The sequence below is a fragment of the Protopterus annectens genome, chromosome 1.part1 (assembly GCF_019279795.1).
Source record: "Protopterus annectens isolate FY-2018-M chromosome 1.part1, PAN1.0, whole genome shotgun sequence".
NCBI lineage: Eukaryota > Metazoa > Chordata > Ceratodontiformes > Protopteridae > Protopterus > Protopterus annectens.
The window spans coordinates 470,250,516-470,265,409 of NC_056726.1; the positions used below are offsets into that span (position 1 = coordinate 470,250,516).

General features: G+C 41.2%; 1 protein-coding gene across 2 annotated transcripts in view; it reads right to left on the reverse strand.

The window, feature by feature from the left end:
* LOC122805884 (serine/threonine-protein kinase D3) overlaps positions 1-14,894 on the reverse strand; it is a 2,410,388-nt gene that overhangs the window by 1,385,506 nt on the left and 1,009,988 nt on the right. For both annotated transcript variants that reach the window (XM_044076135.1, XM_044076141.1), the window contains exon 4: positions 14,721-14,852. In XM_044076135.1, the coding sequence (XP_043932070.1) occupies positions 14,721-14,852 (132 nt within the window). The remainder of the gene's footprint in view (positions 1-14,720; positions 14,853-14,894) is intronic.

The following is a 14,894-nucleotide window of genomic DNA, read 5'->3' on the forward strand; positions in this document are numbered from 1 at the left end:
GGAAGGTTTCAAAAACCTGAACCACCAGCAGCATTGCAATAAGAAACACATTTCCTTGTAATGGGGCACTTTCTGCACAGAATTAGAAGCTTAACAGACAAGCAAACAATACATACACTTTTGCAGACTGCTGTTCTCGGTTTCGCACATTGGAACTGCCGCCTCTCATTTCAGGCCAGCTTAACCATAAAAAAAGCAATACACTTCCTGCACCTTAACAGAAGCAAGCAATATGCAAATACATAGTAGTATTACACTTTTGGAGACTGCCGTTCTACTTCTCGCACATTAAGAACTGCCGAGTGCTGAAGTTTCTCTCACATGTACATAAGGCAATAAGCCTTACAGTCTTTTCTTTTTACCTTACCTGGACTCTGGAGGAAGAAAAATATATGCTATGCTGTCTGTGCTGCACTGCTTGAATAAAACACGTGGCGCGGCGCACTGGCGCTTTCTCTACAAGTTAAACTAAATGAAGTACACTAATAATGAGTGGCTCTGCATTCTGACAGGCTGTCTTGCCTACCTGTTGAAGTTGATGTCATCGCACACGATGACTTCAGCAGCAAATTAAAAAAAACTGTTAAACTCAGAAATTAAAGGTGCCACTCGTGAATTCGTGGCACCCCAATATTTTGCCCTCAAAATCGGTATTTGCCGAGGAATTCGGTACGGTTGAGAGGTATGACTACAGCATCTGTCAGTGCCTCCTCTGGAGGAGGGGTCAGGGTGAAAAACCTACTGCACTTGTTGACAGGGGGAAGAAAAAGAGATTATAACATGGTTGGCCCCATCAACAAAAAATTCTTTCCGTCAATTTGACATTGAGAGACCACTCATAAGGTATCAGAATGGACCAGCTTAGTTTGTCTGCAAGCACAATGGATTTTCCTAGTATATGCATTACAATGAGAATGGGACTGTAAAGGATTGCCCACCCCCACATTCTCAGAGCCTCACAACAAAGAAGATAAGAGCTGGTTCCCGCCAGTTTGCTGATGTGCCAGACTACAGACATATTGTCTGACTGGATTGCAATTTTCCCAGAGGGGGGAGCATCTTAGGCTAGGAGGACAGCTCTCATCGCCAGGACATTGATACGCAAATTGGCCTCTTGAGGGGGCCATGTACCATGGACTGTCCTTCCCAAGAAATGCCCCTGTCCAAGATGGGAGGCATCCGTGGCCACTAGGTGAGGTAAAACAAAAGGGAGGCTCTGAGATGTTTTGCTTGAACAGATCCACTGATGGAGGCCTTTTCTGCCAATTTGTGTAATCGTAGATGGAGTGCATAAGGGCTGTCGAAGAACAGACCACTGAACTGATAGGGTCCACTGTAGAATCTGCATGTGATATCTGGTCAATGTAACTACAGTTATTGCTGCAGCTATTGACCCAAAGGCTTGCAAAACTAGTCTTGCTGGAGAAAAGGAATGCAAGACCACTTACTTTACCTGGAATTTAAGAGTTTGTACTCTTATTAGAGGCAGAGACACAATCTGATTGATCGTATCTACATGAGCACCTAAAAACTCCAAGTTCTGTGCAGGCATGAGATGCAATTTATGTAGCTGACAATGCTGCCCAGATGATGGCACAACTGGAACAAGTAGTCCCTTGGTTGGGGAAGTAGAGTCCTGGTTGAACCACACAGGAGCCAGTTGTCTAGGTACAGAAACACCCAGAATCCTAGCAGTCTTAGATGAGCTGTTACCACTGCTATGCATTTGGTAAACACTCTGGTGGCTGTGATGAGACCAAAGGGCAGTGCTCTGAATTGATAATGATCATCTCCCAGCCATAACTGCAGACATCTTCTGGAGCTCCTGTTCATTTTGATGTCATAGAGCACATCCAATCATTCTTTCGTAACAGTGGAAGAATGGACTGAACCACCACCATCTGAAATTTGGGTCTCAAGTCTCCTGTCTTCTTTGCCACTAAAGAAACTTAAGTAAATTATGGATCCTATCTGGTCTGGGGGGACTTTTTGGATGACACTCTTTCTAGCAGTCTTCTTACCTCCAGAGCTGTTGCATCCCCCTAACTGGGTGGAACATCAGGTATCTTCCTTATTTGTATGGGGGGGGGGGTTTGAGAAAATGGTATGAAACTGCCTTTGGACATGACCCTATGCACCCAGGAATCTTATGACGGATGCCCAGACTTCCAGGTGCAGACACTGTGCCCCCTCCCTGCCTCCAGAGAAAAGCACCCAGGTCGGTCTCTTAGTGGAAATGGTCTTTGAAATCTTGACTTCCTGGGTCCTGCCTGTGAGCCAGCTGTCAAATCAACAAGTTATGTAGGAGTTTATGCCCAGTTTAGTGAATTTGTCAACAGTTATTGTATTGAACGTTAGGTCATGGTAGGCAGTGTGCAGAGTTTTCCACTCATCCATTGCCCTGGTGACCTTCTCAAAGTCCAGCAGGTTTAATAGGTATGACCTTCCCTTGACAAAGCCAAACTGGGCTGGGTCCAGTGTCTGAAAGTTGCCCAAGTCTTTGTTAATCATTTCCAGGATAATACAATCCATGATTTTGCATGACAGACTAGTCAGACTAATAGCGCTGTAGTTTCTGGGGTCAGCTGATGGTCCACCTTTGTCTAGTAGGATAACCATCGCAGTCCTCCACTGTTGTGGTACAAAGCCTGTTTTCAGGCTACAGCTGAAGCATAACTTAAGTTGTCCTGATGGGCCATGCTTCATGTTATTTAGGAGGACTCTTGGGATATTATGGGGTCCATTGGAGCTGTGTTTGGTCACTAACTATGAGCAAGTCCTGGCCTTGGCGAGCGTGTGGATTATGCCGGTAGGTATTTCATGAAGGGAGGAGGAGGAGAAATATGAGATGAATTTGTCAGCCAGCAAATTTGCAAAGTCATTCTGCTCAGTGAAGGTGGCACCACTGACCATCAGTTCAGTACACTGATGTTCGCTGTATGGTTGCCACCTTTCATTGTGGCTAAAACCGGAGTAAAGCCACACCCCTCGTGTCATCAGTAACCCTGCCCTTCCCACCCCTCCCCACCCACAGTCCACCCATTTTGTGATGTCACGATGACATCACTCGGTGAGGAACGCTCTCTCTCTCTCTCTGTTCCTGCTGCCTGCTTTCGGCTGATTTACTATGCTTTTATGTTAAAAAAAATCATAGTAAATCAGCCAGTTTACAAACTCAGATAGTCTGTTTCCTTTTTGAAACAGAATATCGGAGTTTGTACAGTGTTTTCCAGACTACCGGAGAATGTTTGATTTCCGGACAGTCCGGAAAAAAAACAGAGGGGTGGCAACCCTAGTTCGCTACCTTTGAGGTTTCGGATATAGCTGTAGAAGGCTTTGTGGTTGCCTTTAGCCTGTGAGCCTATCTTGATCTCATAACTGGCCTTACTGGACTTGATTAGTCCTTTTAGTTTCCCGTTTAGTTTAATTAGAGAGCTCCTATCATTATGGGAATTGTTCTTCCTGATTTAAGCCCTGACTTTTTTCCCTTTTGTTATATACCTATTAAAGGTTAGAGTTCTACCAGTGTGGTTTCCTTTTAGGTTTGTTTTTTTTTAAACATCTTTATTAGATCATGTATGACATAGACAATCTTACATTTATATAAATGAAAATAAACCATACAGACACAATCTGAGTTGCAAACATTATACATTACAAACCATGATGACACAACTGTAGCTGCAAACATTGTACATCACTTATAATATATCCAGTCATCGTCAGTCAAACATTACATAGCTCATTCAAATCCTGCCTTCTTTTAAACCTCGTTCCTCCTCTGCTTTAGAGTTTATTTTGGGCTTAACACATGGGTCAAAATAAGACATCATGAGCTTCAACTTGTACACTTAAAAGTTCCCACCCTACCTGATGGTACTTTTTGTTCTCAGTTTCTATATTCAAAACACTGTGTCCCCTAAACTTCATGAACTTCCTCATTAGCTTTAATATCACAATTGTTAAATACTTTTCTTGATCTCTGCACTGCCTACTGAAAAATGGCATAGCTGTTTTCCAATCCCATGTTTTATTACCTTATAAGGCATTCAGAAGTCTAACTTGCAGCTTTCTTAATTACCTCCTTGGGGTACAATTTTATTACTAAATCTTTCATGTTGAGCTATAAGAAGTCTATCATTTCTACCTTTTCTGTAGTAAGATGATGAGCTCTTATTTGTTTTACCTACATTTTTATTGATAATATGTGTGTGTGTGTGTGTGTGTGTGTGTGTGTGTGTGTGTGTATATATATATATATATATATATATATATATATATATATATATATATATATATATATATGCTTCGATAATGTACAGTGTTACTCAATCTCTTCCCTGATGAGCAGGCGAGTGTTGCTTATCGCTCACTCATACAGATTAATCACTGTGGGTCTTAACTGTGGGGCACAATATCCTCCAGATAAGAGGAGACGGATCACAGACTGCATGCTGTGGCAGGGTTAGACACTCAACAGCTAAACATTGGTTCTAGGTGATATGGTCACATTGCCTAATGTCGCTAAAAATGGGCATGGGTATTTGCCAATAATCAGTGAGTTGAGGACCCAGCTTACTCCAGGGACACATGTTAATGGTGGGAGGGGTCTACGTGCCTTACTGCCCTGGGTCAACAAGCTACTGCCCAACCAATGTCCAGTTGCTCAACTTGAGATACCTGGAACAGGTCTGTTGAGCGAAAGCTAGCAGTAAAACCAAATCAATCTGCCAAACATGAACTAAGGACTGCTAAACTCAATACAGGTTCACTGACAGGATGGAATTTGAAAGTGGATAACATGATGGTTTGCAGGAGGCTGAACATCCTATATATCAAAGGGATGAGACTGCAGATGAGACATGACAGAAAGGTAGTGTAGTAAATCCACTTGAGTTGGGATCCAGAGTCTACCACTCATAGAGGGCAAACTAGAAATGGTCTGGGAATTGTGGTGAGGGAAGAGGCTTCAGAAGATAATGAGAGATGTTATTAGAATTACTGACAAACTCAGGGCAATCCGACTCCAAAAGTAAAGATATGCAGTATTCATAATCTCAGCTTTTGCCCCACAATAGGGTTGTGACAGCAAGGAAAAGAAGGTATTCAGGCATCAGTTGCAGGAACTATTAGATAAAGCAGGAGAACATGAGCTGGTGTTGATAATGGGGGACTTCAATGCACATATCGGGACAGAAATAACAGGATATTAGGGCTGCCTGGGTCCACATGGGTGAGACAACAAGAATAAAGGAGGAGAGGTCATCCTGCACTTCTGTCTGGAAAATGACTTGATGGTAGCCAACAAATGGTTCAGTAACCAACAGTCACAAGATTACATACAAGAGTGGCCAACTTGCAGCTCAGGTTACTTCCTCCTAGTTAGGAAAGGACACTGGGGTAGAATCAGTGATTGCAAAGTAATCTCCAGAGAAACAGATGGCCCACAGCATAAACCACTGGTTACCCACAATCACTTGCAAGTAGTGATCAGAGAAGGCTCTGGGGTAAGCAGAGACTAGACTGAAGACTTGAGAGCTGACTGTATAGAAAGTGCAAAAGTTCAAAAAATCACTCAGGGCTCTTAACAGCTGAACAAGTGGAAATAGGGCTGAAGAATGGCAGTGTCTCAAAAAAACATGTGTAAGGACTACAGAACAGATACGAGTCTGAGCCATGTATGGAAAGAAGTACATACAGAATGCTCATGGCAGAATGAAAAAGTCCAGGAAGTTATCAAGGGAATGAAGGAGTGCAGGAAAAAGTAGAAGCTAGAAAAGACAGACCAGGCTATGAAGGAATACTGGCTGGCTAACAAAGAGGCTAAGAGAGCAGCTGCAATAGTGAAGAGCAAGGCATTAGAGGCACTCTACCAGCTTCTGGAGGGTGGCTCAGTACATGGCACAAAGAAACTATCAAGTTTGAAGGCAAAGACAGAAAGATAAATATAGTGAAACACCTTTCATATGAGATGCCAGCAACAACCTGCTACCAGTCCACAGGAATTCAAAGGCAGATGGAAAAAGTATTTTCAGCATTTCTGAATTAAGAAATCTCCACAAAATATGTACTGCCCCAGACATAATCTATGATGAAAGAAGAGGGAGAGCCCAGCCTACAAGAACCAGCATTAACTAAATGAAGTCAGGGAAAGCAGCAGGCTCAGATGTGGTCACAGCAGATATGATCAAGATGTTGGGTAAGTTGGGGAGAAATGGCTCCTGAGGGTACTCATCATATGGACAGAAATCCCTGATGTTCTGCAGAATAAGCACACTGGTGTCAGTGTACAAGAACAAAGGGGACATACACAACTCTGGGCAGTATACAGGTATCAAACGGTTATCACACTGCATGAACGTTCCAGAGAAGGTGACTGAAACATATGCAGAGTAGGAGAAAGTAAGATGGCAGACAAGCACTTTGGATTGGGCTAGTATACAGCTCAGCAAGCTCCTGCTTGGTGCCCTGCAGAGTTCAGGGTTCAGAGTTTAGGTGGAATTAGCTAAAGGCAGCAAGAAAATACAGAAAAATGATACTTAATCACTCCAAAGTCTCTCTGCTGCTGTTGAACTCTGCAGGGCACCAAGCAGGAGCTTGCTGAGCTGTATACTAGCTGCAAATCTATGGAGCACATCATCATGGATCTCATTAACAGAGACACTGGGAACCTCCAAACACTGGACCCTATCCAGTTCGGCTTTAGTAAGGGAAAATCATGCCTCCTAAACCTGGTGGACTTCTTTGAGACAGTTACCAAGGATATAGACAAGGGAAAGGTGGTCCACACAGCATACCTAGACCTCGCAAAGGCCTTCGACATCATTCCCCACTCAGGTATTATAGACAAGCTCACCAGCCTGAACATAAACCCCTACGTCATGAGATGGGTTGCCAACTGGCTCATGGACAGAACCCACGTTGCAGGAGCTAGGTCTGACTCTAAACCGGTTACAAGTGGCATTCCCCAGGACTCAGTCCTAGGATCCCTCCTGTTCGGCATATACTTCTCAGAGGTACAGGCAAGCACAAGAGGACTATGGCTGACCAAGTTCGCAGACGACTGCAAACTAGGGGCTATAACCGACTCTCCGGCTGACACAGACATCCTCCAAAAGGGTCTCACTGAGACAGATACCTGGTGTCAAAACTATGGCCTCAAGCTAAATGCCAAAAAGTGCACAGTCATCCCCTTTGGAAAAAACAAAGTACCCAAAAACTACCACATAGGTGGTAGCCCCCTAAAAATGGAAGACGTAATAAGGGATCTGGGGACCCAAGTAGATAGTAACCTCTCCTTTGATAATCACACTGCCAAAGTGGTTAGAAAATCCTTCTATGTGGCCCACCTAATCACAAAAGGGTTTGCATCAGATTGAAAGAGGTCATTGGGCCCCTCTTCGCATCACTCATCAGACCCATCATAGAGTGCAATGCCTTATTTGGCAACAACTGGAAAGACCACAGAAGTACCTCACCAAGATGATCACTGGCCTCAAGCAGATGCCCTATGCAGCATGACTGAAGAAACTCCAGCTGTACTTGGTTGCATACCGCCTACTCAGAGATGATCTCTGCCTGACATACAAGGCCATGCCCAACCCAGAATTGATGGACATGCTCCACCTAAAGAAAACCATATCCCTTCAAGCCACATGCTCCAGGGATCTAAACCTCACCAGAACAATAAATAGGACATGCTGGAGGGATAGGTTCCTGTCCCAGAGACTTCCCATGCTCTGGAACAAGATTCCAATCTACATTAGGCAGAGCTCCTCGGTAACCCTCTTCAAGAGAAACCTTGACGAGTGGATGGGAAACAGAAAGTTTACTCCAGGGATCACGTCAATGGCTCTGCTGGACAAAGGCACAATGAACTAATCTAAGGGGGCAGCGAAAGCCAACACATTCCGGCTAGGCTTATAAATGCCTTCAGGCTGATAGCCTAGTACCTGCCTATCAACCTACCTATTCAGATTAGGATGCAGCACAACTGACCTGATGTTTGCAGTGACACAGACAGTTAAGAAGAAGCTAGAGATCAGGAAAGAGTCCAACTGGACATTTCTAGACATGGAGAAAACATATGGCAAGGTCCAAAGAAAGCCGACTTGGGCAGTCCTGTGATAATTCAAAGTCCCAGAAACACTGGCAGCATTAGAGTTCATTATGTACAAGGACCCATTGAAACAAGTACAATTTTCAAATTCACAGAAGCATTTCCAGTAGGAGTGGGTGCATCAGGGTTCAAACTCTGAGCCCTCTGCTGTTCATACTGGCGATGGATTACATTAGAAAACAGGTCAGAGAGGAAAAATAAAGTTCCTGTATACAGACAATATTGTATTGCAAGCACTCTGATCAAGAACTTCAGCAAAGAACAGTGGAATGGAATGCAAACATGGCAAATGCATTGGAGAAAATGGAGTAGAAATAAGACTGTACCTTGGTGGCTGAGAAGGGAAGCCTGAACAAAGAGGTTGAAACTAGAATTAGAGGAGCTGCAGCCAACTGACACAGTGTGTCAAAAGTAGTGTATGACAGAAAAATGACAAAGAAACTGAAAAATAAGGTCTGCACAAGACATTGATGAGACCAGTACTACTGCATGGTAGAGAAAACTGTGCAGTGAAACCAGAGCAGTTTAAGTTAGAGGTGATAGAGATGAACTGCTTGAGATGAGTGTTAGGATGCACACTATGGGACAAAACAAAGAAATGAGGATATTAGGGCAAAAGCACAAGCAGCGTCAACTGGACAGAAGGTCAAACAGAACAGATTACAGTGGTTCAGGCCCATGTGCAGGAAAAGCAGAAGGCAACCTGGAGAAGATTTGGAAAAGACAGGAAGATGGAAGACAGCAAAAAGAAACGAGGGCTTCCAGCAAAGAAATGGATGGATTATGTAAGAGACCATCTGCAACAAACAGTCAGGCATAACTGTCAAAGAAGGTAAGAGTGGCATTAAATCAAGACAGAGGGTGACAGTTGACAGAACACTCAACCCCATGCAGAGAATGGGAAAAAAGGGTTGATTATAATGATACTTGCCCAGTTTTTATAAATAACTGTACACTCTCCCACTTAACTTTCACACCCAAATAAATAACTGAACTGATATTACACACAAGTAAAAATCCAAAAAACTGGTATTTGGTTTTCATAAAATCCAAAAACTGTATTAATTTGTATTTCCTTTTTGTTCACAGAAAAAAATCTATAAATATACTGTATTCTTTAACAGCAGAACACAATAGGCTATGGGTTAAAAATGTTTTCCTCCCAAAGCACCATAACTAAATTAGTGTAACTGGGAGCCATACTGGCTCACATCACTACTCTCTTTGTTGAGGATATATTTGTTTTCAAATATGGAAAAAAAAAAAAAATACTAAGCACTTGATCTAAACATTCTCCTAAAAAGAGGCCCCCCCCCCCCCAATGAATACTGATTACCTTGCATCAGCAAATTAGGTACCAGCTCAATTCATACATCATGGGAGATTTATATATATATTTATTTATTTAACATTTATTTACTGGGAAAGTTCGACTTGGAACAAAGTCAATTTTCAGCAGAGGCACGGAGGGGGGTGGGGTGGAGTGTTCCAGATGCATGTCTTTGTAACGTTGTAGGAAACCGGAGTACCTAGAGAAAACAGATGAATGCAGGGAGGACATGCAGACTCCGCACAGAAGGTACTGCAGCAGAAAATAGAACCAGAGAATCTCTTGCTGTGAGGTGACAATGCTACAAGCTGCACCACAGCGCTGTCCTATATCTATATATGGATCTACTTCAGGAGGAGATCGAACTTTTAAATGTTCGAACCTCATATGGCCGAGACCATAACATCGAACATTCAAAAGTTCGAACACTGAACAAAAAAAATAAATAAACACCCCCTGCTACTTAAATATACCAACTCCGAGATAGCACTACACTGCGTAAAATGGAAATCTTCCTGTTCCACACTGTACAGGGATCTCCATTTAGTCCGTTCGAACTTTTAAAAGTTCGATCATATGGTCTCGGCCATATGAGCTTCAAACTTTTAAAAGTTCGATCAACTGAAGATGACCCCTATAGATATATATATATATATATATATATATATATATATTTATACACACACACACACACACACACACACACACACACACACACACACATATATGTATGTGTGTGTGTGTGTGGGGGTGTATGTATGTATACACACACATTACACACATACTGTATATACATTACATAGACACATGCATATATATACAAGTTTAAGAAAGTGACTGCTCTCTCTAATGAATGAAGTCTTCACCTTGACTTCATCATGCATGGCGTATCCAAAATTAGAAGCCCCATTCAATTTATAACTCTGACCAGTTACAATTGGTCTTAGTGGCAGAATCTTAATTTTAGGGATCCCACAAATCTTCCCACTGTTGGATACGGTACATGAAAATATTCATGCATATATATATCCCTTTCATGATATGAATACATTCAAAGGCCTGAATGGCAGGGTCCAATGCAGGATTAAAAAATAAACACTAGGCACTATACAATTCATTGGCTTATTGGTAAGTTTATTTTTTAACAATATTTTTAAATTAAGCCTCTTAGTAAAGTCTTTTCAATCTAAAATTGTTCTTAAGGCCTGTGAATGTGTTTTCAAGAAGATATTAGATTATTACTCAATAACAGAAGTTTTAATCTTTCTCTTGAATAAGAAGAAGCTCTTCATGCTTTATCATCAAATAAGAACATTTGCATCATGAAGGCAGATAGAGGTGCGGCATTAGTTTTGACGAATACAACTGATTATTTTGAGTCCATGTTAACGATGTTAAATATGGTGTTTACAAAGTCATTATTCGAGAAATTATCTGAAGGGAGTATCTCAAAGAAGATTTATGGATGAAAGGAATATTGTCCTCATACTGAGAAAAAATACTATGTACTACCGAAACACAAGGCGCAAACATATCATGAATTTAAACACATAGTACAATTAAATTCTTCTAGGTAAGCATCTGCGATATGTCTGCTATCCATCCAATTGGAATATCTTACCATAGAAAGTAGCCTATAAAGTGGCCATAACTCAGCCATTATAAACTTTAGTCCTGTTCTTTCTAGGGGAAAAAATAACTGATACAACAACCCCACATCTAATTCAGCATAAAAAAGTGTGTGTCATCTAATTCAGCATAAAAAAGTGTGTGTGTTCTCTTGTTTCAGATCGTTAGTCATCAGTCTTGAAAACACTGATCAGCATAAGTAGCATCAGCATTACTACTACGTGAAAGAATCCATTCATGCACTGTACTTTAAGCCGATTTTTAGACGCCACATTTGGCTATCCCAAAAGCCACCCCCACTGTGTAATTTTTGACAGGGTGGGGTCTGCAAAAAATACTGTCCTCAAGTGCAACCAACTGAGGTAATATTCACATAAATTGAACCAATTAGTAATGTCCTTATTTAATTTCATTACAGTTGGCAAGGGAAGGAAACAGCTAATGCTGAAACTCAGTTATTCAGCACTAACAGAGGGGATTACGATCTTGTCTCTGATTACAGCCAATTAGGTATGTGTTCAAGATACGGATATCTCACAGTTGTTGCAGAGGTTAAGATTCCAAGTTTCAGTTCTTGTGGTACAGGGTTTGATTCCCCCTGCCCTTTGTTTGCCTTCTGTGTGACCTTGAGAAAGTCACGTAACCAGACACTGATCCCACATCAACCCTGAAAAACGACTGTGTGCCCAGTGAGCTTACCTGCTTGACATATTGATACTGACATTACTATTATTATTACCACCTCAAGAAATTTGCCTTGAGAATGGAGTGAAGTAAAACTTGAGGTAAATCATAGCATAAACGTCAAGAGCTGATAAGTTGCTTAATACTGGACAGACCCAAAAACATTATTCCTTGTGGCACATGGAGCATTAGCTATCCAATATTCTACTAGCTAAAGAAAAAAGTGTGGGAGTGTGACATGTTTTACAGCTTTAAAAGCCATTGAACACATAATGACCACTGTCTGTATGGCAGTGATAAGTTTCCCCTCAAATTAACTTTCAAAGCTGATAGCCATTTTACTCTGCTACACTTTCTTTCTCTTCTTTTTGTGTGCAGCAGAGTGTATTACAAATTTAAAGATGTGAGAATGTTTTGGAAACTGTTCTGCACTGGAAGCTGTTAATGCACTAGTGAGAAACTAGAGCTTAACAGCACTGAAAGGTGTGCTACACATCTTTAAACACTATATGTCGGAGAAGTGCTTAACAAAGTTATCTTTTTTAAATTTGAATTGTAATTGCAGGCTCTATGTACTAAAAAACTGATAAGCAGGGTACAGTATTTAGCTATCTTAACTTCTCTTTAATCTTGTACTGAATTCAATAACCATTTTGATAGTCCTGCCTTGCAGTTTATGTACCCATATATGTCTCTGGAATACAACTTTGAGTTGCCCTCAAAAATGTCAATTTATACTGCCTTTAGTGTATACTTCTCTACTCTGTGGTTTTACCAAACAACTTACATATTCTTAAATTATTTTCCCCCTCAATGTTTCAATATAAAATACCTCCACTTTCTACACTGTTTTCCCCCAGATACTTGGTGCAAAAAATCATTCTCCTCTTCTAAGTTGCTGTTAGTTTCCCCAGATTGCTTGTTTTAACTTTCGTCTGCCTCACACCTGATCCAGGGCTGCCTTGCTCATTTTTCTGAGCACATGACATACAGTGCACAGACCATATCTTGGAGGTTGGTGAAGAGATCAATATTGTTGCCTCAAAGTGCTTGGTTCTCTGGGTTGACTCCTAGTTGGGGAGCCTTCTGTGTGTAGCCGGCATGTCCTTATGTCTACGAGTTTTGTAAGGTGTTCCACTTTCCAGCACACTTCCCAAACACATTTAGTAGGTGAAATGATGATCCTCCAAAACTGTATAAGCATGTCTGTCTCAAAAGACATGCTATTTCATGTTGCATTAGTTCTCTGTGCTAGATCCACAGAGTGCTTAAACAGGCTCCAGCTCCACTGTGACCCTGAATAGGATAAAATGGCGGCTATGAATGGATAAATGACTCGTACTCCTCTGATTAATGACAGTTATAAATAACATCTCATGCATATGGACACAGCTGCTTTTTCTTGACATTCTACTTCACTGAAAATACATACACAGACAAGTGCTATTTCTCATTCAGGAACCCTTTAAGGGGGAGGGGACCACATCAATTGCTGTTTATTTTGCCACAGCTACAGCTAAGCTACAGACTCTGAGGCCTAAGAACAATATCAGAGTACACTACAAGTGAACTTATTCAGATTTTTAAAAAATAAAATGCATGTCTATTTACAGAAACATTACAATATATAAAAATAGTTATGTTTCTAGTGAATAAATGGATAAAAATTTTGTAAAAAGACCATTAAAACTTAACAACTACATGTGGAAGAATTATGTACAGCTCAAACACTAATTATATACACATTTCTTATTCATAACATGCTTACATGTTTTAAGTAGACTGCTGCAAAGTTTGCATAAGTGTGTAATCCTTCATGCTTACTCATTCTTTTATTTTCGTTTTCTATTCTCCTTTCATTTGGGTGCAATCCTTCACCAGTACAAACCAAAATCTGGCACTGAAAAATATTTGTTTCCATGCTATTAAGCTCTGAAAATCAATCTGAACTTCAAACTACTGAATACTCATTACAGAATGTCAGCTACAGACAGCAAGAATTTAAATTCTGCTCAGCTCTCACCAAGCCACCTTAACCTTCTGGCAGATCCCCCGATTGCCATATAACCTTACTTTTCATCCCCCAACTGCTTCTTACCAGGCTATCTTCAAAACAGCCCTATTTGCAGGTGGGCCCCCCCCCCCAGCAAATTAGGGAGTTAACCTTGGGGTACACATCTATACATCAGTGGATATGGGACATACGGGAATCATCATGTATGCAGAGTTAGTCAGAATCCTTAGCTTGGGGAGTGGGTGACCAGAACATTATGTCGTCTTGCCACTCCCTTATGTAGGCCACCTATGAAGTTCTTTGCCTGCCCCAGACGTCACACTGGCATCAGTTTCTCCTGAATCCCCCCACACACGCTAGGACAGCTGGTTGCCAGGCTCTTCATCCAATCCCTCTCCCTAAGTTAACCATACCAGAGATCTGAACTGGATTCCAGAAATCAGGCCACCCACGGCACAGAAATTTCTGCAAATTAACTACTGCAATTCTGCTAGCATTATAAAAACAAATATCAGATGATGTGAGGCTCAGTTACTGTCAGCTGATCAACAGGAAAATCTGGAAGATATTCAAAGGCTAGTTAAGAACTGCCTTTGAAAACTACCAATAAAATGTTCTGAGTTTACTTACTGGTAGAGGGTGAATGGAATAATCAGAGAATATCAATTTATTTGTACGATTCCCATGGACAATGTATGTTATGGCTCACATGAAAACTATTTATTGTTCAAAAGTCATACTATAATGGATGATCAGTTTTCCTGTTTAATTCTGCCTAAGTAATGGAGGGGCACTATGAATGACTACAGATATACTGAAAAAAATGAACAGTCAAACATATGCAATCAACAGTAAGATGCCAAGAAATGCAAATCCCATGACTAAAATTATTTAGACAGGTCAAGTAAGACTAAAAAGGCAATCAAATTATGAAAATGGCATACCTTCACATTTAAGCCCTTGTCGTACAAGTCCCCACAGCATCTCCCCACAGTAGTCACAGAATGTAGGTGCTTTATAAGAGTGCACATAAAGTGCATGAGGACGGATCTGAAAATCTTCTACTGTTGCCAGTGCTGCAAATTAAGAGAGATATTAGCTTAGTAAATAGTGACACA